This window comes from Anser brachyrhynchus, assembly GCF_964034855.1.
Source record: "Anser brachyrhynchus genome assembly, chromosome: 3".
Lineage (NCBI taxonomy): Eukaryota > Metazoa > Chordata > Aves > Anseriformes > Anatidae > Anser > Anser brachyrhynchus.
The window spans coordinates 18,330,388-18,356,403 of record NC_137696.1 but is presented as its reverse complement, the minus strand read 5'-3'; the positions used below and the strand labels follow the sequence as shown (position 1 = coordinate 18,356,403).

Below are 26,016 nucleotides of genomic sequence, written 5' to 3'. Positions count from 1 at the left end.
TTTTTTTTTTTTTTTTGACAGATTCATTGGGTTGAATCTAAACGTATAAATTCTTCTCTATCCACCACCGCCTCCCTATCAACCATCAGGGCCCTGTGCACTCCCCAAGGATGCCTTTTACCTGTCTGCCACCATGTGTCCACGAGGGTGCAGCGCCCTTCTCCCACCACGTGGTAGAACCACTGCCACGCTTCGTTGTTGATGGGCTCTCCCACTAGATCCAAAATAAAAAAAAGGAAGTAGCCTGAGACTCAAGGGGTTGCAGGCAGTTTGTTCTCCCTTTTGGTGCACAACATGGTGACTGCATGAGTAAGTAGAATGCTTACGGCTTTCTTGCTGAGATGTGCAAAGGACTACAATGCATTTATGTAACTGAAGACTTACTTTTTCCAGAAAGACCAAAAGGCAAGCAGTAAATATCACAGAAAGTAATTAATTAATGCAGGTCATGTATAAGAACCTCTAGAATTCTAAATAATGCAGTGAAATGCTGCTTGGGCTATCTAAGCCCGTAAAGTTAATTTACCATTGAATAAACCTTTTCAGGAAAGAATACAATCCTACAAAATAAGCTAGGAAATGTGCAACTACATTAAGGTTCAACGTGCCTCATTTCAATTTGTTTCTCCTTCTTCTAAGACAATATCTGAAAAGCCAGACGGGGAGCCTGCTTTATCAACTATTTCTACCACATCCCATCTGGTCAGCCAAGCCCCTCTAGTATTTTCACCCTCATCAGCTAGAACCCCGTATCTTTTTCAGAGGAAGATTTTATGCCCCCTACCTGATCCCAGGGTCTTCAGGGATGATCTATCGTATTTCTTCACCCACTTGTCTCCGTAATTCAGCAGTAAGCGTATAGCTGTAGGTGCTCCATAAAACTGATTAATTTTCAACCTTTGTACCACTTCCCAGTAACGACCTGCAAGGTCATAAACATATTGCCACTGACATTCCACCACAAAAGCTCAGCTTGAAGGTTAATAGTCAAAGCTAAAGCTGTGGTTACTGTGAGCACAGAGCAAAACCAATGGCAACATTTCTTATTTTTCCACACTGGATGCATAGACATTCCCAAACATTACAGATACACATTCCAAAGAAATTGAGCTTACCTTCCCTGAGCAGGCAGGTCACACTGGATAGGTGTGTAACCTCCTTTTGCCTTGTCAAACTGCAGGTCTAGCCAAACCTTTACCCACCACTTCCTCACCTGGGTCAGGGTACACTGGAGTGCTTTCGAACAGCACGGTGGTGCCTCCATTGCAGAGTGGTCCATAGACAACATAGCTATGTCCTGTGATCCAGCCAATGTCAGCCACGCAGCCGAAGACATCGCCTTGTTGGTAGTCAAACACATACTGCAAAGATAAATAAATGTAAGGCCAGCTGGCTTCCTGTTGGCAGGTGCAAAAAGCTTAAGGGTACGGTGTTGGATGGGATGCATCCAAGTGGGAGCAAGAGAGCTCACAAGGTGAGTGGAGCCAGTCACACGGGACACAGCAAAACAAAGGGCAGTCCAAGGTGAGGAAGCAAGTCAGAGCAATCAAGCCTTCCAAGTTTCTTAACTCCTTCTGCAAACATCAAGGCACATGGCTGTACCAGGAGCCTACAACCAAAACCCAGAGCTGTGAATACCCGCAGTTGCTTACCCCAAACAGTCCACATGGTAGAGCTGATGCTGAACTGCAGGGAAGCTGCAGGCCTCAGAGGCTTAGACCCCTCATGAATATGAACAGGTTTCCATAAGAATGCTGGAGAAATTGATATGTGCCCACGAAAGATTTTCTGAGAAATGTTCTCAGCTGCTTGGCTTCTCTATCAGTGTATTGCTTTCCAGATGCGCCCCTCTCCCTGCTCATCAAATTCAAATAAAAATCTTGGAGAACTCATTATCTCATCTTGCTTTTGGAAAATGCTTCCCTCTGTAAATCTAATTCCTTTACCACATGGTGAAGAGGTCCTGACTCATAAGGCAGAGTCAGTTTTATTTTTAAATCAAAGAAAGTGGATCAGAACTCAAAAAAAAAAAAAAGACACCATAATAACAAAACCCATGAATGTGCAACAAGAACATCACACGAGTGTGCAAAGATCACAGAGGCCACACAGGTCATCTGATCCCTCTGTCTAGGAGAGCTAATTCTCACCTTAACTATGTTAGTACCTTTCCCTGTCAGGCCCTACAGTACCTCTAAAGGGACTGCAGCTGCATACAACGCCTCCCTGCACCAGTGTGCAGGATCTACCATCTGGACTAAGAAAGAAATAGATGCTTTGGCAATTACAGATTGGCAGATCCTCTCAGCAGTAAAAGAAAAAAGGTGAGTACCCTACTGCAAAATACTGGAGTAATATCCACCTTAGCAATGCCAGTGAGGTACCTACCGGACTCTCCTCAGCTGCACCTTTAGTACCTGACTTCAAAGATGCAGACTTCAATGTCTGCTAATTTGGGCCTAAAACACCAATAGTTTAAATTCAGGAGTAGAAGTACTACGGAGTTCCTGTTCTTTCACAGCTCTAGGCTCTGGTTCTCACAGTATTCTATTCCTCAGCAACAAATCCTGAAGATTACTTACATGTTCTCAGAATTTTTCAATTTGGTTACGCCCAATAAACCACTGAGGCAGCAAACGCAGAACACAATAACCCCCACCAGTCAAAGTCCCTATCATTAATACTGTCAGAAGGTAAATGAACCTCTTCCAGGTGATATGTCTGAATTACCTTGTGCGTGAGAGCAGAATACAGCAGATATCCAGCCTGGGTGTGAACAATTCCTTTGGGTTTTCCTGTGCTGCCTGAGGTATACAGCATGAAAAGCATGTCTTCACTGTCCATGCTCTCTGGAGTGCATACAGAAGCTGCCTTGGCTATCTCCTAAGAAAAAAAATGGGTGATGATGACAGAAAGATTTTAGTTATATGGAGCTAATCGATACTGCATATACTCCATCTGTAAGCATGTCAGCAGGGCCAAGAGACGAGCACCACCATTGCTCTTTCCCCTCACAAACATGCATGGATATATCATAGGTTACACTTGCTCACCTTGTGGAAAGGCTCCTGTGGGCACAAAGCACCTAGCCTCTCAACCAATAGCTCTGCCAGAAGTCAAGGGGAATTGGCCAGACAAAATAATATCACAGGAAAAAAAAAAGTTAGGCAATAGCTTGCATCTCAAGCCTTTGCAAGCTGCTGGTAGAAAACCAAAGTTTGACTGTAAACATGAACCACACTTAGTAGCACCAGCAAGGCTCAATACTGTTGGGGATCTTTTCTTCTTTCCTAAAATTGTAGTGTTATAGTTAAACTGTGTGTTCACCTCTCTTCTCCAGCCCCAGCAGAGGCTGGCTGTCCTGTCCATTCGATCCTGAAATTCTAATTGCTTCTGCCCAGGAAGACAGTGCTTTACCCTCCTGCCTCTGTTGTTCTTACACACCATCATTTGGCCAGGTGGGTGAGAACCTAGATCCTCTCTTCACCTGTAGTGTCAGAACCACTGGAGGGAAGGATGCAATGTCCTACTAGTCCAGAGCAAATGTTTGGCTAAGCTTGCATGTTCAGTCCATCAGAGGAAGGGGAAATAATGTGCCTGTAGCAGTACTGCCTGCAGAAGGCCAACATCCAAAACACGGCACAGCAGTAAGTACGCATAATGCTCACGCCCCAGGCAAAGAACTTACACAGGATGGTGCTTCTCGTCACCATTTAGATCCTGCAAACAAGTGCATCCGGACCAGCTCCCAGTCCTGACTCATGTGCTTGATCCAGACAGAACATAAGTTATAGCTAAGGTCTGGCACAGAGCCGTACTGTGAAAAACAACAGAACTAGGGACTCTGAGACATCTTCAAACCAAAACAGACAGTGAAACTTCAGACATGAAGCCTGAATGCCTACTGTATGCTTGGTCAGTTCTGCTTCTGAGCTTTCTACTTACCCTCCCCATCTGAAGAGACTAAGGGTGCTAAACTTATGCTTTCCGTCAATGATGCAAAGTGCTAGAATTAAGACAGGCTGTGAATTCAAAGTATTATTCCACCATTAGAAAACACACCTGAAAAAAACCCTTCTTCCAGAGCAGGGTGAACAACACAAAGACACTCTGGAAGAGCATCATTTGTCTTGCTTGTCTGCCCAAACTGTAAATTTTTCATGAAGAGGTTGAACATTTTTCTTGCTGTGTACGAACTTGCAGTAATGACCATGTGTTCCAGATGCTCAACATATGGCTGCTGCAAAAAGGCACAGCTGGCTTGTTTTTTTTCAAGCTCTGTACGGTCCTAGGAGAATAATGATTCCTGCAAGGGTTGCTCACTGAGGGAATTTCTAGGTACTGCCTTTTTACAAGTATATATTGTAAACACACTCTATTTACAAGCGAACACTACCAATCCAGGTCCAAACATTTACAAGTGTCTGACAAGCAAAGCTTGATAAAATGAGAAGAGCTGATACGGTCAGACATAATTCTTACCTGCTGATTTACAGCACTTCCTAGGTATTTATGGTGACCTTTCAGCACTACCAGCATAGGCTGACTTGCCAGTTTTTGATACTAAAATGAAGTTTACATATGCTCCATTAAAACATGAGCTTCTGATTTTGCAGTAAGCTATTGCATAGTAGTCTTTGTTCACTTAAGACAGTGGATAATGTGAGTCAATTAAATTACAAAGAATCAGCTAGTTCATATGGCATCTCAGTTATTTCCCACATTACCTTCCCAGACTCACTGCTTCTCAGAGGCTTGTATGAAGGACACAAAATTGCACTACAGAGGGACGAAGGGGGTTCCACTGGTGAGCAGAGAAGCGAACAGATGTGAGATAGGACTAAAGAGAAAGTATCTACGATGTGGGAAGATAAGCGCAGTGGCTGGTAAGTACAACTGCTGTGAACATCAGTGATAACAGAGTTAAAAGCATTAGCAGTTGAATTCTCATTATGTTTCAGAGTTAATCCTATAATTGACAATGAGCTGAGCTCATTTCTTAGATCTCCGGACCACCTCTGGCTGTTTGTCTTACTCCTTCAACAAAGCACATTGAAACATTTTTCCTTATTGTACAATTTCTGAATAAAACCTGCCTTCTCTGTTTAACTTACTCTAGTGGTTGCTCCTTATCTCTTGTGACCAGAACAGGGACTCCTGAGTAATTATCTTGGCTGCAGAGGGGTGATTTCCAGGTATTATTGCGATGAGTATTTTCTGTTTACCACTGCTGGCAAAGTGATAAAACTACATTAGGCTGCAAAGTCCCGTGTGTGCCAGCTAAACATATTAAAAATCACCACTGTTTTCTCCTTTCTTTCTTCTAGAGCACAGGTTGTAAATACTACCCTCTGTCATGGGGCAGCCATGACACTGTTTATTGATTATTTTAAGAGTTCTCAGGAATCTGTTTATTTCTGCACCGCCTTTCAACAGTGGCCAGTCTGAGAATACGTATGAGAGCTGACAAATCATAACAGTGTGGCTGTACATAGTACAACAGTAACGGCACTGGTATCAGTGCACTCTGGGTCTCAGGAAACACTAATTCCGTAAATTGTAGCATGGTTTTCAATACTGCTGAAATGGAGCAACATATCCCTGGTCATGCTGGGATAAATCAGACATAGATTGAGCTGCTTCAACTCACGGTCCCAGCAAACCATAATCTGAGGATGAATTATTTTCATCCTATTTAAGGATGAAAATGCAGATGCTGTAAGGTGCATCTCCTTTTCACCTGCAGAACTCAGGACAAAAAGGCACAAATGGAGAGAAAGATGATGTAGCCAACACCCAGACCTAAAAGGAGCTAACCAGACTGCCAATGGGCATCTGCAGAGCTAAGTGACTGCAGTGATATATAGATGGTGTCACTGTAATATAGTTGTGTCCATTAGCCCACTGGGGTACTGCAGCAGTATAGAAAGAGCAGCACACACTGCAAACCTGCACCAGAAGCAGCATAAATGCCAGTCGCAGCTGGTAGGTTTGGTGCGGCTACGCTAAAGCGCCAAGGTTGCAGTGCAGTGGCTGCTTCATAGATTTTAACTCAGCACACATATGAAAAGAAAGAAATATCAGGAGACTGTCTGATATTTCTTGGCTGCAGATTCTAATCATGCAGCCCACAGCAGACCAAAGACCAAAGCCACCAGAGTGTGTGTAATCTACACATTCAGCAAGACTCTCATGCTTGTGTTCTGAACAGCCCTGCAGTGGTTCTCTCAGAGTTGTCTGTGTTAGCCGGTTCCTAATGCTTATTAGTAGAACATATCCCTCTCCCCCAGCACAGTAAACATCACACGGACAAACAGCAGGGAAAATAGGTGAGGTTTACCAGCATCAACATACTTCTTCAAGGGGCACATCACGGTCACCCATCTGGACTTTGTTATCTGTCCTCTGAGCTACAAATACATGTTTGACGCTCGGACAGTTCTTCACAGCTTCATCCACCGTCGTCTTCAGCTCTATGATTCGGCCTCCCCTGACTCCCTGGTTGTAGGTGATAACTGCTTTGCATCCAGCTAAAAAGAGAGAGAATTAGCAGACATACCAGTCTGTTTTCCGATACGTGCACGCTGTTTGCATTACTTTTGGGAATGATGTATAGTACAACACACATGATAAATATTCAAAATTTCCATCAATCAAAAGCAGTCAGTGCCACTGACAAAACCACTTCAAAACCTGAGTCTTACACAGACTACGGGTAGCAGGAACCTTCAGAGCTTATCTAGTCCACCCCTCCCACCCTAAAGCAGGGTCACAGTTCCAGCTAAACCACTGCTGGCTGTTGTCAGTTCAACCTTCCCAAGCCACTCCAATGTCAGGCATTCTATTCCTTCCCCACCAGTTCACTCCCATTTCTGTTATGAACATGAGTAAGTCTTTTCCAATGTACAGCCTAAGTATCACTCACTCTAATTTAAATGTACAAATTCCTACCTGTCAAAGTCAACATGCAGAACAGTTTCTTCCCAGTTACATACCTCAAAGTGCATACCGGTTCTCTAGGCTAACATCTCACGCACTGAAGCCAGTGTAAAACCTCCAATGATTTCAGCAGGCCTCAGTGAACAAGCATCTCCTACATCCCTTTCTCATCCTCTCTTTGAGGCTGCATACAACGTCCATTCCAATTGAGCAGCCCTAAACTCAGCACCCTCTCAGAGGCATTATCCTGCTCTGAGATGTCTGCAGCCTTCTGAAACTCACTCAGTACTTAGTGGGGAAACTTTCCTGAAGCCACAACACGTAGCAGCACTCTGACAGACCACTTCAAACTGCATCACGCTGCATTAATTACAGAGCTCCATAGAAAGATGCAGAAAAATGATTCTTTAGCCCATCACCTCCACATAAGTGGCCAAAAGTGAGGGATAATCAAAACATGTACTTGCTCTCTATAGATTTACTGTAAAAAAAATCACGAAAACTGCTGTAAGATTTATTCCTTCACATCAGCCATAAAGAAGCTGATGTAACTGCTAGATAGTATAAGCCACTTGCTATTTTGTACTTCTGCTGTATTTTTAGCATTACTTTTTATCTAATCACACTACAACTGCTTTGGGTTAAGAACTGCTCTGTATGTTGGTACAATGGCTAACACAGCGGGGGAAGACTGCCAACACCTCACTGCTATACATAAATCACAGTATCACAATTTAGACTGCAGAATTAGCGCTGTGCACAAGTATGAGAGAAACACTGCAATTATACTGCATCAGAACAAATCAGGCCGCATTCCTAAGCTCTGATTTTCCCTCCAGGTTCACTTTGGCAGTAACCCAGAGCAGACTGAACGTTAAGCAATTTATGAAGTATTTTAAGGCTGGAGGATACTGAATCTGCCACTACGGAAAAGGCTCTTCACTTTGCAAAGGGAAGTACTTTGCAAAGGAAAGCGAACTATCCAGCCAGCTGAGAATGAACCTTTTCTTCTGCCAAGAAAACACAGAATTTGGACGACAGCATGTCTTGGAGGGTGCCAAGCACTGTCCAAATGGGTTTGTTCCCCGATCTGCATCTACTTACAGTCCATGATCCTCCCAGCTAAGGACTCCGCGCTGAATCCAGCGAAGACCACGGTGTGAATGGCACCAATCCTGGCGCAAGCCAGCATGGCTGCCACGGACATGGGAGACACGGACATATAGATGGCAACCTTGTCCCCTTTCCGTATCCCATATTTCTTCAGGGTGTTGGCAAGACGGCAAGTCAGATCCAGAAGTTCCCTGTGGCACAGAAGCAATGTCGTCAGGTGACTGCACAGAACAAAAAAAGGATGAATTTGAACCAAACGAGCCATTATGACTGCCTCTGGACCTTGTCACCTTAGCAATACAAGGCATACCAATTTCTGCATCTTAAAGAAGAGCAGCCTGGGGTCTGGTCAGAGCCAGACTGCTCTTGCCATTGGGAAAAGAAGAAAAGTGGGGCAGAGAGACACATTTGCTGCCAAAGGAAGAACAGATGAGAGCTGCAGCCGCTGCCCGGGAAGGAACCTCCCCTGCTCTCACTGCTGGGCTAAAGCATGGGGAAAGCAGCCAGCGAGCTAACGACTGTCCTGCTAGCTCCAGTAGTCAGGGTCCAATTTAGCCATCCTCCATGCCTTGTTGACCTACAAGATTAGAAGGAACACTTGTGGGATAAACACATGACGAAATGGAAGCCGCTGTCAAAAGACTCCCAGCACTGTTTACTTGATGTCAAGGAACCGCCAAAATTGCTTCACAACTAGTAGCTTTAAAATCCAAATGGTAAACAACACATTTACATACTTAAGGAAGAAAACGAAAAGTGAAATTAAGTCCTGAGACATTTATGGGAGATTTTATAAGACTCATCAAAGCTGGACCAGCAGCAATTTGTGGTTTCCAGTTTGTCAGCTCACCCTGCCGTGCCACAAAGCCGAGCAGCCTAGCAGAGCTTAGATATTGCCCTCACAAGAGTAAAACCACAGCTACTTCTCACATAAAGAAACTCAGAACACTGGGAACAGGAACAAAGGCTCAATTCACAGTGTTTGCCACTGCTACACGCTGGCATCCTCAGAAGGAGCACAGAAACAAATGTTCCTCTAAAGAACAAAAATGCAGTCTGCGGACAAGAACTTGCATGTGCATTTCTTCTGATGTCTGCACGGAGGATAACATAATTGCAGGCTTATCTGAGACCAAGATGCTCTCCTGAACTGAGCTGCTCAGTGTGTTTGCAGCTAAGGACTCGAGAAAAAGACAGGTAAGTGCAGGATGTAGCCTTAGGTGAGCAGTTATCTCAGGCCAAGGAAGGCGCTGACCCTCAAGGACGGCAGCACAGCCTTCCTCTTACTGCTGCCAGCTCCAGGTTCAGATAATGACTCCCAGAGCCTGCCAGGAATTAAATTGCCCTCTGTGTTCAAGAACTTGCTGAGTACTGAAGCCCAGAGGAGAGAAATGCACCCTAGCACACTCATCTTCGACCTTTCACCTGCAGATGCCTCGGGGTCTATAAACTATACCACCAGGGACTGCAAAAACTCTCCGTCACTCCTCATAACACTCGTTTTCTGCTCCCTTCACCAGCTTCATTGCTCTTCCCTGCATGGCCAGGAAAATTGCTGATACACAGAAATTACTTTGTTTTTTGGTTTTCTTTCTGGGTGGCATCACCATCATCCACCTGTGCATGGTCTCTCTGCCCTCACATGCCAGGCATTGCAGACTGGCCGTGACCAGCACAACCAACACCAAATTCCCTCCGAGCAGCCGTGGGCTTGGTTTGCTTATCTGGGTTGTGCAAATAGGAGCAACCGTGTTGGGGCTGTTTCGCACCAGGGTCCTCCCTGGGCAGCATGCTCTGACCTCCAAGGTGGAAGGTGGCCAAAACAGAGATGCAGAGTGAAAGTTGCACTGTATGAAAGCTGCCATAAACCAAAGTGCTGCTAGATGTGTTTTGTACTTTGTCCCGACAGGCGTACACTGTCATATACTGGTCTAGTTTGATTCCTGGGGATGTGAACAGAAATGTGACATAGGATAAAGTAACTAAGACTAGTTGCAGAATGACTAAACCAACTGGTATTTTTCTTTGGGAGAACCATGAGCATTTGATGCCCTAGATAACTGATTTCCCTTGGCTAGGAAGGCAAGCTCCTTGTTACATGTCCCCTGCTGGTTTTGATCACTCAATTCTTACGTTAGAGGAGATACTGCAAGTTATCATATCCTATTCACTCCTACGGACTTTTGGTACAAGAGAGAGTCCGAGCATTTCTTCCCATCAGCAGTAACGATAACAGGCCTCACTTAATGAGCAGCCCCTGAAATAAGCGTGCACATGACAACAAGTTAGCAGCTACAGATGCAACCCTGGAAAGAAGACAGAAAAAGGACTCCAGAATCATTGCTCATTGATTTCTTGGTCCGTTAATGAAAGGAAGGATTACCACCTCACCACTGGTCCCTGCAACTAGCTGATTCTTTTAAAGAGATGCTGTAAAGAAGGGCCACACCTTCCAAAAGCAGTTTCTGAAATGTGACTGTAGAGCGTGCAATCACAGTGAAAGAGCACTTTGGATATGACCTGAGGAGGCTGAGAATATCAAAATCACATCACCTCTGTGGCACGCAGGGATAACTGCTTTATTCAAACAGAGCGAAAGCAGGGATAAGGCAAACTACCTTTAAACAAGTCCCAGGGAGCAAACTTGGAGACTTCCACTTTGCTAAATGCTGAAGGTTTCCCTGCAGCAGCCGTTGCCACAGCATCTGGGCAGGCAGGAGCTGGTTGGCCTCTGCAGCACCCTCGACAGCACTGGACCGTGGCCGCCAGCGGTGCGGGAAATCAGGCGCACGTCCTCTCCCCACAGGTAATGGAAAGTTGATTGCATCCAAAAGTAGCTGCCAGCAGCCCAGCGTGTGCTAAGCCTCGTGGAACAGGCGCCTGGTCTCAGCCCGTTTGCGGAAGGGATGCGGTCACTTTGCAGCACCAACAGCACAGCCAACTCTGGCTGCCCGCAGTCCCAGCACGGAGGTGCTCCCCTCCTACCCCTACCAAAAGCTCAGCATGCCCAGGAATAAGACAGTTTTTCTCTGCATAAAAGGGACTTCAGTTCCCAGAGCTGCTAATTCACTGTACAGTTCACACAGTAGCTGGAGAGAGAGCTGCAGCTTTACTTAAAACCAACGTATTTCTCTCAAATGTCTTGCCTCTGGCTGGACTGATGTATTTATCGAGCAGTAATTTCCATTATTGATTTCTCTAATTTATGCCATATTATCACTGTCCTACGTGCTTTAACTCTCTGTTTTGCTTTTGCAGTTTGTCTATAAGCACAGTGCAAACGAAGTTAATCTGATCATTGCTGGTTTGCTCTAATTAGAGCAACACTGGAGTGCTTGCACTCAGTGTTGATGTCGATCTATGAGGTCAGGAGAGCAGTGATCAGGCAAATGTATTTGGGGGTCTCCATACCAAAATCAGCTGTAAAGCATGAATCTACCAGTGTGTGCTTATCTCCCAGAGCTGGCCACAGCTGCAAAAAATGAACAAAAAAAAAAAACAGTTTTCAGGTGGTAGCTACGCTGAAAATAAAATGAAATGTTGTTTTGGTCAGTCAAAAATTGTTTTGCTTCTTTTTTTAAAACCAACACATGTTGGAAATAGGCAAAGCCCAAGAGCACCACTTTGGAAATGACATTTAAAAAAAAAAAAAAACAAACAACGTGGGCTGAGAATAACTTTTGGATAAAACTCCACCTGCATTGCGAGGGCAGTGAAGTGACAACCAAAGAGAAAGTATACGGACAGATCCAGTGATAGCTGGAGGGATACCACCCACCGCTGTCCTTTGGAAGATAACGAAAATGAGCCTTGAATCCCAGCCACAGCACTTTGTGTTATTTATTTTAAGACTGTTCTTGTAGCGTTACGTAAATAGATCCCTCCTGAAGCACAGTAACTCACGGAGGTGGCAGAAGCGCTCAGTGCTGGGGTTCACCTGGTGCAGTACCTGGTCTCTGGCAGCAGCTGGCAACAGAAATGGCAACCCTATAGCAAGCAGGTATGGAGAGGCTTTACCCTGGATTGAGTTTCAGCTTCATCTCTTACAGCTAGAGATGAGAACAACGTTCAGTAACTCTTTCCAAGTGATTCATGAGCACGCGCAGCGTTAATAACTACATAAATACAGTCTATTAGCTGTACTATTTTGCTTATTTTTCCTAAGTTCATGAACTGATCAACTCCATGCAATAATGAATTCCCACCCAACGTTTATTTTTGTGCCTTGTCCTAAAAGGTCACATTCTCTTCTCCAGAACTCGTCTGATGCTGCATTAGAGTAGAATATCAACACACATAAATATTAAAGAGACAAAACAAAACTGAGTATCTCCGATGTTCAACTGCGGAGAACAGGAAGTGAAACAAGCCCCGGTTAGGCAGTTGTGAGAAAGCGAAATAAAAACCACTTATCTGTAATGGCACATACACAAGTGCTTCTAGAGCTGCAACCTCTTTCTCTTGAACAGAAATGTCAAAAGAGCTCTAGCTAGGGCGTCCTTTCTGAACAATTCAGCACTTCACTGGCTTATGCAGGACTCAGTGATCCTGATGGCAGAAACCTTCATTGTTATTTTTTAATTATTAACCCCTATTTAACATTTGCTTAATGAGAGCGTGTGAACACGCTGACAGAAAACAAGGACCAAGTCTTTATCCTCAGATCTATCTGTTTTGCCTTGTCCTTTATGCTCTAAAAGGGCTATACTGGAAGGTCATGCTCTGCTTTGCTCCCTTAAAAGTGCAGCACGTGAGGGAATGGACACAAAGGAAAAAAGAGAAGGCGAAGCCAAGACCTCCCTCCACAAATCCCTGAATATCAGCTGTGCCTTCTGGCTCCTACAGCAGCAACTTCCTCTCCAATTCAAAAAAGGGAGTTGGCAGAAATACTGTGCTAGGAATCCCTCCCTGGAATCCCTCACTCCTTCATGCACATTTTCATCTCTAATGAAGAGGTAATTAGTAGGTGCTAGCAGGTTACACTTTTCCCATATTTAACATAGACATCTCAGGATGGAATGAGCATAGGGCCTTGAAGAATTGGGCGAGAAAGACCCATCCCATTCCACAGAACTGAACTGAGCAGGAGGAAACCTTGCCCTTTATCCTCACCTGCTACCGGTGCCAAGCTCAGCATTGTGATAGCTCCAGCATACAAGTTTAAAAGGCAGAGAGCAATTCCAAGGGCCTGGCACCCGCACTGTCCCACCCTAGGCAGAAAAGCAGGGGCAATGCCATCCAACACAGGCAGAAAGCGCACAAGAGAGGATCTGCCTGCCATCTAAATGCAGCAGGTGTGTGAGAAGCAAGGTACGTCTACCAAAAACATACACCAGATGTTGAACAGAACTAGACACCATCAACCTGGAGCCTGTGAGTGCGAGGCAAGGCGTCTTCACTTAGCTTCTGCCTGCACTAAAAAAAAAGGGGTGCAAAGGAAAGGTAGAGGAAGCACAGGCTTCGAGTGAAAGCTTCTACCCTAGAAGGGCTTTGCCAGTGACAGACAGAAGATGGCCACAAGCTTGGAGCTGATGCACGCTACTTCTTCGAACCACAAGGGAAGAGAGAGCAAGGCAAAATCCCAAGCAGTGCTTTGCAGTGCTGCCCGCTCTCCGAAGCATTTCAATTCCCTCGCCCAAGCAGCCTGCGCTGACCAGGGCACTGCGCTCTGCAGAGGCAGCCGGGAGCCACAAAGTCGCTGGGCGTGCAGAGGGGCCAGGGAGGACAAACTGCCTGAACACGGGCCTGGCGGCGAACAGGAGGATCTCAGCACAGCAAACTGCTGGAGAAGGAAACGCGCTGCAACGAAAGGAAATGCCTTGCCCCTCTGAAAAGAGAAAGCTGAGAAACTGCAGAGTCAGCTAATGCACAACATCTGCAGCTCTCCTGCAAGAGCTGAGCTTAAAGAGCGAGGGCAAATAAGAGAGCAGGCTGGGCAGCGGGACTCTAAACACAGAGCCACTCTGGCTGATAAAGTATCAAGGTAGAGCTGAGATATGGGGAATCAGCAACCAGTTGGACCCGGGAGGTGAGGCAGGAGAAAGAACAGGATACCAGGAAAGGGAGATTTTGAGACAAGGCATAGACAACAAGCCAGGAGATGGTAGATGAATTAATGAACATGAGCAGGGAAGGTGAAAACTGTGACATGTGAAGGAATTCTGCACTTGCTTTCAGGGAGAGAAAAAAAAAAAAAGCATCTTTCAACTAAAAACACACACAAGTCCAAGCCATTCATTGCATTGCAGGTGTGGAGAGAAACAGCTGCGGAATATGGATTTCACATAAATGCAGCCAGGCAAAAAACAGGCAGACAAAACAAACTGCAAAACAGCAGGATGTCAAACAGATCTGTGCCAGCTCTGGTCTCACTCCACCTCTGCAGAGATGGGCCTAATTAACCTATTCCAACTCAGCACCTCCAAAATCAGAGGGAAACCCGGTCTTATCCCAGTGACGTATCAGCTCAAGGTGTAGGTGACGCGCTGACAGCCTTAACCACCACGCACAAGAGCTCTGTGGATAGAGCCAGCTCCCAGAAACGTGAGCAGGGAGAGGCTGGACTGGACGTAAATCCCCTCTCCAAGTTAGCAATGACCGCCCTGCTGCAGAGCTGCTCTGCTGGATCTCTCCCAAGTCACTCCACGCTCGCTGATTTCCGTAAGCTTTGGAACAACCCCTCACATAGCTGCTTCATGTTACAAGTTGCTGAAAAACAATCTTCTTTCATGGATAGAGCAGCCTGCTCCCGTTGTTACCCTGTAGCTCTAATACCCTGCTGCCCTTCAAAGTAAAAGGCCCCGGGTCTTACAACGAGTTTGCACGGCCTCAGGAATGAAGCTTTCGGGGCTTGTTCTGTCTGAACCCTTTTTAATTTATCTGCAGCCTCGTTTCATGTGGTTTAGCTGTCACAGCAACTCTTCTAACTTACCAGGTAACTATGGCTAATTTGTTTTATCTTTCGTTATCTTTTAATGGCGCCACCGCGGTTTTATGGCCCTACCACACTAAGGCAACACACTAAGCAATACGGGTCCGATACGATAACCGAGGCCTTGAGAAGCAAACACTCAGGATGCGGCAGGCATGGGATGGCAAGAGATGGAGTGCAGGCCGGCACTGGAGACCCTGCAACGCAAACGACTCAACCGTGGTCAGGAACAGCAGTGCAGACCTGGAGCTGGACAGAAGCGGTGTCAAGGTAACACGTAGAAAGAACCTCCTCTTTCTGTAATAATTAAATCTGGACTAATAAAATTAGACTGTTATGGCATGCTTCTTTACAGTCATAAGCAAGATTTTGAGCATTAGTACTGTTCTCTCCTAGAGACTCACCGTATTTTGCCCAGGCTTCTCCTCAGGTACCCCAGCATCACTCCTCAGCACCATGTCTACAAGACTGGCCCCTCAGCAGAGCCAGCAGACCACTCCCGTGGTTCTGTTTAATCCGACAGACGCAGCACTTCTCTCCCCCATCTTTATGACGTCTCTGTTCAGAAAATACCAGACCACATTTTTCCCATATCCTTCCCCAGATACAGCAGCGCCTGCGTTTCCAGAGCCCATCGCTCAATGTCTTGAACAAAAACTCCTGTAAAAGCCTTCACTGGCAGTTCTCTGACACAGTTCTCTGGCAGTTCTCTTAAGGGAACCCTTTTCCAAGAAATCTGATGCTATCTTTCACTACATCCAGCAGGACAGCCTGCAGCTTTCTAAACAAAGCAAGCCAGTTCTTTTTATATCCAAAAAAGTGCATCAAGACCTTCTTCAGTAAGCAGCTTTTCTATTTTCCGAATATACCCAATGCTCTACAGGGAGGGGCTTTGACAGTGTCTGTTGAAGTTAACAGATTTGGCACAAACCAAGTTCTCTGCTGTCTCAGTCCGAAGGCTGGGTTGAGTATTTCTTGCAATCACCAGTTTATTTCCTGGAACCACAGTTTGGATCAGGATGAAACTATTTGAACTGAATTTGAACTATATGAACTGAATTTTCAAATTCAGGTCAAATGCACCAAATAGGTTAGTTTTGTAGTTTAAAAAAAAAAAAGATCCGGGCATCTCTCAGCCCATCTCACCTCCTGTTTGTTGCTCTGTGCGAGTTACCGGGGAACAGTCAGATTCAAAGCCTGTCTCTGAACCTCACGATCATAGATAGCATCAAGGGTGGTATGATTTGAGATGTAAGTTTGAGTCCCCTGTAAGCAAACCCTGTCTCTTCTTCCTGGCTCAGTGTTCTGGCAAAAAGCATAACGCACAAATCTGCTCACTCTTCGGTTTAACTTGTGTGAACAGTGCCTCAGTTTAACCCTCCATATCCCTCACTTTTTGCTAAACAGAGAAAACTTATTTCTTTTTTCACCAAAAGGAAAAATCATACTTTCACTTCAGTGAGAATAACTAAAAAAACACAGAGCTCAACATGAGAGGCTTTTTGGCTACAGGTTCAATTGCTAATCCAAGCACAATCCTCCAGCCTTCTTTCAAACATCCTGATCCCAAGGCAGGAAAAAGCCCTTGTGATTTTTTTCTTCAGGTGACAAAGTGAAAAGTCCCTGAGCTGCCTAGGATGGGGAAAACTTAAAGCCTGGACAAATTTTACTTGCAAGTTCAACTTAGGAAGCCACTACAACACTAGAAAGAAAGGAAACAGGTCAGTGTCAAGGAGAAACACCTTCCACGCCACCCAGCCTGCACATGGTTTCCAGCCTCCGTCCCTGCTGTAACATCTAACACAATTTCAGTCATTTCTCCTTTGGCTGAGGAACCACCACACCGGTGTTTATTAAAGGCATAGCTGTGACGTAGCTCTTGAAGATGCCCAACCATTTCCCCTCCACGCATTGTCACATATTGAAAATTTACCTACGGCTCTCGTGAGCTCCTCTGTAAATAACCTTTCTGTTGACACCCACCACTTTGCAGGGTCCCCCTTGGTGATACCCATTTTTACAACGCCACAAGTTGTTTGGATGACTTGTTCACACCCTGTGCCCCCAGGCCAACCCTGCGACTCTCTCTCCCTCTCCACACTAGCACAATTTCTCTGTAACTCATTGCACCGCCTGGTCTTGAACAGTCCAATAAAGTTATGATCTGGTTGACAGTGAGAATCAGCCAATTAGCAGAATATTTACTTAATTAGTTCTCTCTTTCAGGCTTTTAACATTGGATATTGCAGTGCTGGGGAATGCTTGCTCACAGGTGGCTAAATCATGTGTACTGCAGGAAACAAGGGAACATCAAAGAGAATAAATAACCCCAGAGAGGGAGAGGTCTGGCATAGCTTTAGCTACCGTCTTTAAAATTCCCTGTTGTTGAGCTTATAGAGGCTGTAACCCAGCAATGAACCGTGCCTGCTTATATAACTCACTTGATAATACAGTACACTTTAAAACCCGGGCTTGGCAGCGCCTTGGGGAACTCCTCTGCAAAGTTTCAAATCTCCTGGGCCGTGACAACATCCACAGAGCAGCACAAAACACTCCCAGCTAGGCTGAACCCTTCGCCAATCGTTTCAGCCGCCTGCTCACAGCAGCACACTCCTGTGGTTCGACTGCTACTTCGCCGGTGTGCTAGCAATGATTTTATGGTTGTTTAGCCTCCAGAGAGCCAGAGTGCTTGATAAAAACAATGGCATGATTTGTTCCCCCTTTGCTGACTGCAGCCACCCAATCTCAGGAGAGATGCACGCCCTTTTGTCACAAAGTGGTACAAAACAAGTCTCCCGCCTCTTCATTCAATCCTTGAAACTTAGATGGATTTCTGCTTGATAGAAAAAGAAATGTAGAGAAGAGAAAAAAGGACGAAAGGGAACTTCTTCCCAAAACAGCTGAGATGTATCAGATAGAGAGACAGGACACCAGCTCACCAGTGGAAAGATCATTTACAATAACAGTGTGAGCCAGTGACCTGAGCAGCCTGCTGCTCTCGAGCCACTTAATCACATCTCCAGCAGCTGGGATGCATCAAACACTGGTGTTAGCTGGTGAAAGCTGCTAACTGAGCATCCTTGACGCAGGACAGTTGGTAAGGCTGCTCTGGGAGCCAGGCACCCTCTATTGGGTTAGCACTGCCCTCAGGGGCTACCCTGTTATGCCTGGCAAACAAGGAGTCAGGATGGCTCTCCAAAGGAGCAATTCAGTTTTATAGCAGAGGATTTTATTGGAAGACACGGATTCATCACAACTGAGCTTGTAAGAACAGCAATCACCATTCAAGCAAAAACTAAAACGTTTCACCCAAGGCTTTGTGTATCTTCAACAATAAGGCCATGTTTGAGTTCCCATTGTAGCAAAAAGCCCTTCAAACCAGTGCAATAAACACAACCTACCTCGCCAAGAACCGGGCACACAGTCGCGGTTGGGGCTCATGGTACAGCCCCACCAGCTCTTTGCTTCTCCTAATGATGAGCCAGCTGGGACAGCACTTTGCAATGTAGCTGCATCTTTCACCAATGCATGGAGGAGGCCCAGCCGATTGAGGCCTGTCCCTTACTCGCAGAGGAGGAAGCTTGTTCCAGGCCCCTTTTTCGCACAGCAGCTGGCTTCCTTTGCAGCCCGTGATGGGAGCAGGGCCAACACTTGGCTGTTTTCTTGCCGCTGACAGCTCCACAGAAGAGAAGAGAGAGCATCCATGCCAGTAGCCACATCTTTCCTCATGCCTCCCAAGGCTTATCTATAAGGAGCAGAAGCTTACAGCAGCAAGCTTTGCCAAGTGAATACTGGAACAAACTAGAGCCTTGTACTTCTCAACGCTTAAGCCCTGGGCACCTCCCAGCTGAGATTCCAGGACCTTCTCCAAAGCTTGTCCATGAGGCAGTGGCCAAATTAAAGTCTTTACCTTCCTAGTACATGACTCTGAGGATGCAATCCCATTAACACTGCAACCAAATCCTAAGGAAATGGCCGCAGTTTCTCAGCCACAGGTACTAGCATTCGGGTACTGCTGATTTCCAGTATCCCTTTCATCTTCTTCTCATGCTGCGCCTGTCCTGTGCTAATGTGCAGAGGTCACACTGCCACACCGAGGATTACTGAATGGGCATCACAGTACCATCCCCTTTTCTAATTTGCTTTCCCTCACGAAACTTCTACCTAAACCAAGATGTTACTGCAAAAATCTTTCAACTAGACTTAGCCTCAGGGGGACGTCAATGCCAACATGCCTTGAAAAACCTTGCTGCCATACATAAAACCTTTGAAAATGCAACCCAAGGAAAAGGCTGTTATTTCAAGGCTAAACTTTTGATTCTCTCCCTGCATATGCCTGTATAGTACCACTGTTTTCAACACAGCTATTCCTGACAATAACAAGATGAGCAGAAAAACCAAGCAACCTGTTTTACCCACTTTGTAGGACCAACGTCTCCTGAAAAACTCTATCACCAGAACGCAACCGCGTCTCAACGAAAGTATAAGGAAGAAAAAGGAACATGGCTCTCAAATACAAGCAGAAGATTGAAAATAGAGGTTGCCAGCTTGTCTTTCACCTGAATATTCTTCTTCCTGGTTCCTTGTTATTGTATCTTTGTAAGGCTGCACATTTTCCAGATGTGGCTTATTTGTCTTCAAGACACTGCAATCACAAATCCACAGGCTGAGAACATGTTTTTCTCCAAATACATTTTTGGCATGCCACAGGCCAAGAGAAAAACAGTTCTGTTGCTGCGCAGAACAGACTTCTCGTTCCTCTGGAGATCGTGAGAAGACGGTTGGAGGGCCCAGAGCAGCTCAGCACATTTCAAGGAGCACAGCCTAAGGGAGAGGCTACAGTTGCCTTCCATGAGGCTGTGCTATCGAATGGGCTGCTCTTGTCAAGTTAATCAGAACACAAAGCACGTCACCCAATTCCAACCTCTAATGTACCCCATTTTCGTATGTGACATGAAGAGGGGGGTAGAAGTACATATACCACCCCAAACTCTGGAAGAAACCCTGGATTCCATTTACCTTTATACCACCAGAATGAAAAGGACAAAATTCAAAGGTTTAGCAAAGCTACCTAGTTGGTTACAGCACACTGTATGGTACACCAAACTCTCAAAGCTATTTGCACACTCATTTCTCCCTGCTGACCACCTTCTTCACTCCAATACGTTATGTTTTTAGGAGCTTTGATAAATGCCAAAGGTGAACAAGACAAGACAACCGGAAGCTATTTATAGTCAAAAAGTTACACAAATCCCAACTATCAACATACTGCAGAAAACATCTTGTAAAAGAGTCAGATGCCAGGACTGCCTGTATCTCCTCTGCTTTCTTGTCCAGCATATCAAACTTCTAGCTCCCTGAAACAGCCACTGAGGAACATACAGGTCTGGGAAACCTTTAATTCTTACTAGGGAGACGTGAGGTAAAAGGCATTTTTGCAGGCAGTCCTGTCTCCTAAGTGAGGGCACATAGCAAGGAGAAGAGAAACATGTCTGAAGTCTGCCATATTCTAGCAAACCCTACTATCTATAGCAGCAATTACAAGTTGGTATCTCTCCGAGCAGCCTCAAGGTTGCTCTAAACTGCACTGGGGATGGGGAAGAAGAATACAGGGAACTTGTAATCCCCTCTAGCAAAGGCTCAGTATCATGCTATTAACCAACAACACAGGATGTTGTTTGCACCAATACACTTGCTGCTGTTCTGAAACTGAAAGCTGCTCACCGAACTTTTGCCACAGACACTTCAGAAAGAAAACTGGCAGCTGAGACATAAGCCAGGGAGGAAAAAAAAAAAAAAGTCTTTATGTTCTAAAACCTCCCACTTAGAGACAGGGAAACCACAAGCAAGCCTGATTAACACCAAAACCAGATGATGGCAGATCTGAATCTGAAATTCTCAGTAACTACCACTAATTTGCATCCACTGTGCTTCTGACTGTGTAGAATGTTTATTTTATAGACATATAAGATCAGGAAGCCCTCATGAAGAAGACAAGGGAAGAATATCATTTCTATGTTGGAACAAGACTCCGTTTTTCAGAAGCTACCTCATCACGATGCCAAAAGCTGTGGCTGCATATCCTGTGTGCTGGAGTACCTTGGAAGAATGGAGAGTTTCACAAAGGTCTGAGTTCAGAGAAGCAACTCTTCTCCTAGTCCCACCACATCACCAGGCATTGTAAGAAGAGAAGGTGCCATACCTGTACGTGACATGCACTGCAGTTCCAGGCTCGTCTCTCTCCCAAATCAAAGCCACTCTGTCCGGAGACTTTTCGACATGTTGATCCAAGCAATTTACTGTAAGAAAACAGACGTTTAATCAAAGCCTAATAACACACAAAGAGGACTGTAAACTTAGCTCGGTCAAGCATAACAGCAGGTAAACATAAAATGAAACTTCATCAGCCACCTAGCTAGCCACCCACTCATTTCAAACATCGGGAAGTTGTCCTTTACACTGACAGCATTTGTAGTAATAGTAAAGTTGTCTTTGCCATATTTGTCGTGTACAAACACAACAAATACCATACTTAATTGGTACAGCTGCCTTAGAGATGACATCTCCACAAGAGGCCTTGCCTGATTCAGTTCAGCTTAGTTCCACTGGCACTCGGAGGAGCTGTGCTTAAGCCAGCCAAAAATCTCTCCCCTGCTCCTGCCAGCGCAAAGACAAGAAGGACACTCTTCTGATGCTTTTCCTCACCAGAGCAGCATTTTACCACATAAATCTGACAGACTTGTCTTCCCCAGCTTGCATTTTTAGCACTGCATCATTTGGATTTTCTAATTACAGCTCACGCAAAGCATTTTTATTCCAAGGTATAATTGGAAGGGCTGAATCTCCACTAACTGAAAATAATCTAAACTTTAGGATTTAGTGTAAACACACAGAGTACAGACAGCTATACGTTACTAGACAGCTGGGAAAGATGAACACGTCTCAAGCTGTGTGCTACAACTCCTAAAATACAAAGGGCAAACAGCTTCTGATGGTGCATCTCCCCATGTAACAACCAGGGGTAAAATGGACCCGAACAACTATGTGAGGTGAAGTTTGAGTGAAGGGTCAGAGAGTACCCACCTTAAAAAACTTCTAAAGAATCCACTCAAGAAACCTGCCCGCACGTTCGGCAGCTACTTGTCTGATGATTAAAGATTAGCCTCGTAAAATTTTAATTCCAAGCCTAAACTACAATTACGTACTTCATTATACGCTTGTAAAGGCAGTTATGATATTTCAATAGACGATTATTAAAAACCAGTCAGGCACAGGGCCGTATAACTCAGAGATAACCCTGAAAAAAAAAATGCTGAGTTTCAGATCATATTTCCTAAAGATATTAATACTGGTGAGGAAGGATTTTATTTTTCCAGATAAATTAGGTGCAATGAAAGCTGCCTATTGTTCTGTCAAAACTTGTGAAGGTTAAGTGAACTGCAGCCCTGGAGCCTGCTTCTGCTGTTCTATGATCAAAGCTGATTTACAGCACTACAAGTAAGGTGGAAATGAGCCTCTGAAGATGAGCAGAAGATAAAATAACCTCAGAATTCAGCATGTTTCACTACAAGAACAACTCTCTATCTCAAAAATATGAAAAAAAACCCTTCACTTGTTTTTTGTAATACTGAAAAAAAAAAAAAGATAAAATTTCTTCATTTCTTAATACAATACGGGAGGACAAAAGCTCTGAGGAGGAATGCTTTAAGGAGTTATACACTGGTTTCCTCTGTCGTCCATCCATACGTAATCAGATCTGTTGTGGTTTGTTCTGGGACCCTTACCAACTCCTACCTCCGTGCTCATTGCAGCAATACCCTTATTACCCGTATTGCGCCACATTACGGTAAAACACATTCACAGAAATTCATTTCCCAAGCAGCATTTCATACTTATGACCAGCACTGCTGTCTTTCAGTGGGTATTTCTGTTACAGCGAGCCCCAAGTGAGCCCGGTGAGAGTTTCTGCTCTTTGCTCGGTAAGAGCTGGCCGATGAATCGGGGCCAAACGCTATTATTTCCTTTCTGACATTACAAGTGCCTTTCACTCATTTCGCAAAATAGAACTTAGTGACCTGCCCCCTACCGCTACACCCTAATGGTTTCTCCGTATGTTTTCTTGCCTCCTCGACACCGCTTGGAAAAGCACGCAGAAACAATTCAACACGACACGCTCCTGAGAACGCGGTGCCTTGCAGGTACAGTAGCTTGTTGGGGTCTTTTCCTGGCAAGGAGTTACAATGCGATAAACCCCCAAGTGCTGAATCTCACGCCTCTGCAGGTCCGACCGCGAGGTCTCCCCCGGGCCAAAAACCAGCAGGTCACACAGGCGGCTGCAGCCCGGCTGCGTTTGGAGACGGGAACACAGGATGTTCTGAATCAGGGACCCGAGCTGTTGTGTGTTTTCTTATCCGCTGTTCCAATCAAGAGATCAAGGGACAAAACTAGAGCCTCTTAGCAGAAAACCAGCCACTCAGTGGCTGAGTACCATGCTATTCATCTCCATTGTGCTTTAAAAGAAGAAAAACAGCCACAGCAAAACCATTTAATTCTGTGCAGCTGTGTTTCAGTGGTCTGTGACTTGTTTTTTTTTTCAAGCTATGCAGAGAAAACATAAATGGCATTCAGTGCCTGCAGAAGAACCAGATGCAAGACACGATCTAAAATCGGACCCAGAAACACCTGGATTTTATCTGACCCACACGGGATTAAGAAGGTGCTGGTTCCACTCTACAGATGAAATAAGGGATCCCAAACAACCTCTGTGCTCAGCCAGGATCTTCCTTTCAACGGGAAACACTGAAAACACAAGTCTGGCCAAAATCTCCCTTCTGACCGACTGCTGGTTGCTGGAAGCAGGGCTGCACAAACAGCTCTGTTCCCTTGGGAATCACCCAGCTGGGAATCCTCCCATGGGGAGGGCTGTGTTCTTTGGAAGATCTGAGGAGGGTTTGCTCCTTTGGGCTAAAGCAAGGCGGCTTTATACAGAAATATAAATCCCTATTAAAAGACCTCGCCACCGAGTTATACCCTAGGTAGGGCTGGGGCTTGTCTCACTGGACGAAGCCGTCCCACAGCACCGAAGAGACTACAAGGCTGATACGGCCCAAAATAAACTAAAGGGGTAGTTTGGACAGCCACAGCAAGGAACAGGGACCGGGTTCTGGTTCCCTTCCCGTTCAGCCTCCAGCTGAAACTGCCGAAAAGCAACAGGTCTTGCCGAAGTTCAACTGCTTCTGCTGAACGGCTGCAGCTCCTCGTGCCGCACCGCCCTGCCCACCGGCACCGCACCCAGCACCCTGCCCCCGAGCAGCTGCGGGCGCAGCATCACCACACGAGCGGGTCCCGCTCCACCGCGGGGCTGCGGCTGTGACCGAGGAGCCCCCGGCCGCGCTCTCGGCGAGGCTGCCGGGGAGGAAGGCGAGCAGGGCAGCCCGGCACCACCACCACCACCGCCGCCAGGGCGGCCCCCGCGGCCCCGGGGCAGGGGCAGCCTTACCGGAGACGTTGAGGCGGCCGCCGAGGAACCAGCGGGCGCCGGCTCCGTCCGGGCCGGCCTCGCAGGCGGTGTGGAAGGGGCTGTCCCAGCGCAGCGAGCCCCGAGCCGCCTCGGCCCAAAAAGCGCCGGGGTCGCGGGCGGCCCGCTCCTGCCATGCCCCGTAGCCGCCGGGGGGGAGCTGAGCGGGGCCGCCTCCGCAGCGGCGGTGGGCAGGGAGCCGGCCCCCGGGCAGCGGGCGGCTGAGGGAGCGCAGCACCCGCGCCAGCGCCATGGGGCACGGCCCTGCTCCGCCGTCGGGGCCCCGCGGCTGCCGGACCCGGCACCGCCCCCGGCCCCGGGAACACCCCCCTGGCTTCGGGAGACACCGCCCGCACGGGGAGGGACGGGAACCGGGAGCGGCCCGCACCCGGGGGAGCCCCTGCACCCGCCGGGACCATGGGGTGGCTGAGGGGGGCAGCCCATTGCTCCAGGTGTGGCCTCGCTAGTGCTGAGCACGGGGGGAGGATCAGCTCCTCGTGAGGCAGCGCTGGGTATCCTTAGCCTCCTTTGTCACAAGGGCACGCCGCTAGCTCATGGTCAGCTTGGTGGCAACCACAACACACAGTGTCTTCTCTGCCCGCTGTTTTCCAGTCAGTCAGTCCCCATGGTGCACGGGCCTGTTCCTCCCCAGGTGCAGGGCCTTGCCCTAGGAACCCTCCTGAAGCCAGACAGACACCCCGGCAGCCTCACAGCCTCGGGAACACACATTGCACTCACACAAGTACACCCCACCACCCACACAGCCCTGGGAAAACACCCTGAGAGATGCCCACCCCAATGTGACCCTGTGTCCACACAGCCCTGGGAACCCTCTGCACAGACACGCACGCAGAAGTGTGTCTTACTACTGCCCCCTCATTGCTTTCGCAGCTTGAAGTGGGGTAGGTCTCCAAGAGGGTGCACATCCCCTTTTTCTTGGCAGCCCTGCGAGCATCGTTATTACCACAACGTGGAGCTCCCAGCTTTGGTATCACAGTGCTTCTCCACTTCCCCTTAGTCGCAACACCAGGGTGGCTGAGAGACATGATCCAACCCTGACCCGCGAAAAACGAGCACTGAGATTTTACAGCAGATAACACTGACCTTCTTCTTCGTGCATAACACTGCCCTCTTTGCTGTGCAGTAATTCTTTCAGGCAGCCTGGTCCTGCCTCCCAGCACATAGTTGCAAAGATCACAGCAAGGTCTGGGATTCCTTAAGAAGTGCCAAACTATCGAGTATTTCCTAAGTGCCACCTCAGTGAATTCCCAGAATTTGGGCAGACAAAGCACATTTCATATTCAAGAATAGTGGCTTTAACCTATTCTTTGTGCTAAGCTCAAGCTTGTTCTGGCAGTGGTAGCGACAAGGTAGTGTTTTCTCTAGATTTCCTAGGAATATCACCAGACATTTTATCTAGGTAAATGGTATAGACCTTATCAGGACTCGGATTTCTGGCACTTCTGACATTTCCATCTGTGTTTTATAGGTAACATATAAGATTAAATATCCCCTT

At 46.5% G+C, this 26,016-nt stretch overlaps 1 protein-coding gene across 2 annotated transcripts in view; it reads right to left on the bottom strand.

Annotated features, from left to right (window-relative positions):
* The window catches only part of ACSS1 (acyl-CoA synthetase short chain family member 1), a 39,437-nt gene extending 14,195 nt beyond the window's left edge, over window positions 1-25,242 (bottom strand). Inside the window, exons 1-8 of one of the 2 annotated variants that reach the window (XM_080584670.1) lie at window positions 24,483-25,242; window positions 21,186-21,282; window positions 8,044-8,243; window positions 6,355-6,530; window positions 2,731-2,883; window positions 1,214-1,361; window positions 785-922; window positions 122-214 (exon numbers count right to left, since the gene is read on the bottom strand). In XM_080584670.1, coding sequence (XP_080440796.1) covers window positions 122-214; window positions 785-922; window positions 1,214-1,361; window positions 2,731-2,883; window positions 6,355-6,530; window positions 8,044-8,243; window positions 21,186-21,282; window positions 24,483-24,753 — 1,276 coding nt within the window. In that variant the 5' untranslated portion in view covers window positions 24,754-25,242. Of the gene's footprint in view, window positions 1-121; window positions 215-784; window positions 923-1,213; window positions 1,362-2,730; window positions 2,884-6,354; window positions 6,531-8,043; window positions 8,244-15,387; window positions 16,083-21,185; window positions 21,283-24,482 lie in introns of those variants that run through there. The other variant, XM_080584671.1, reaches the window with a different exon arrangement.
* Between the last annotated feature and the right edge of the window lie 774 nt (window positions 25,243-26,016).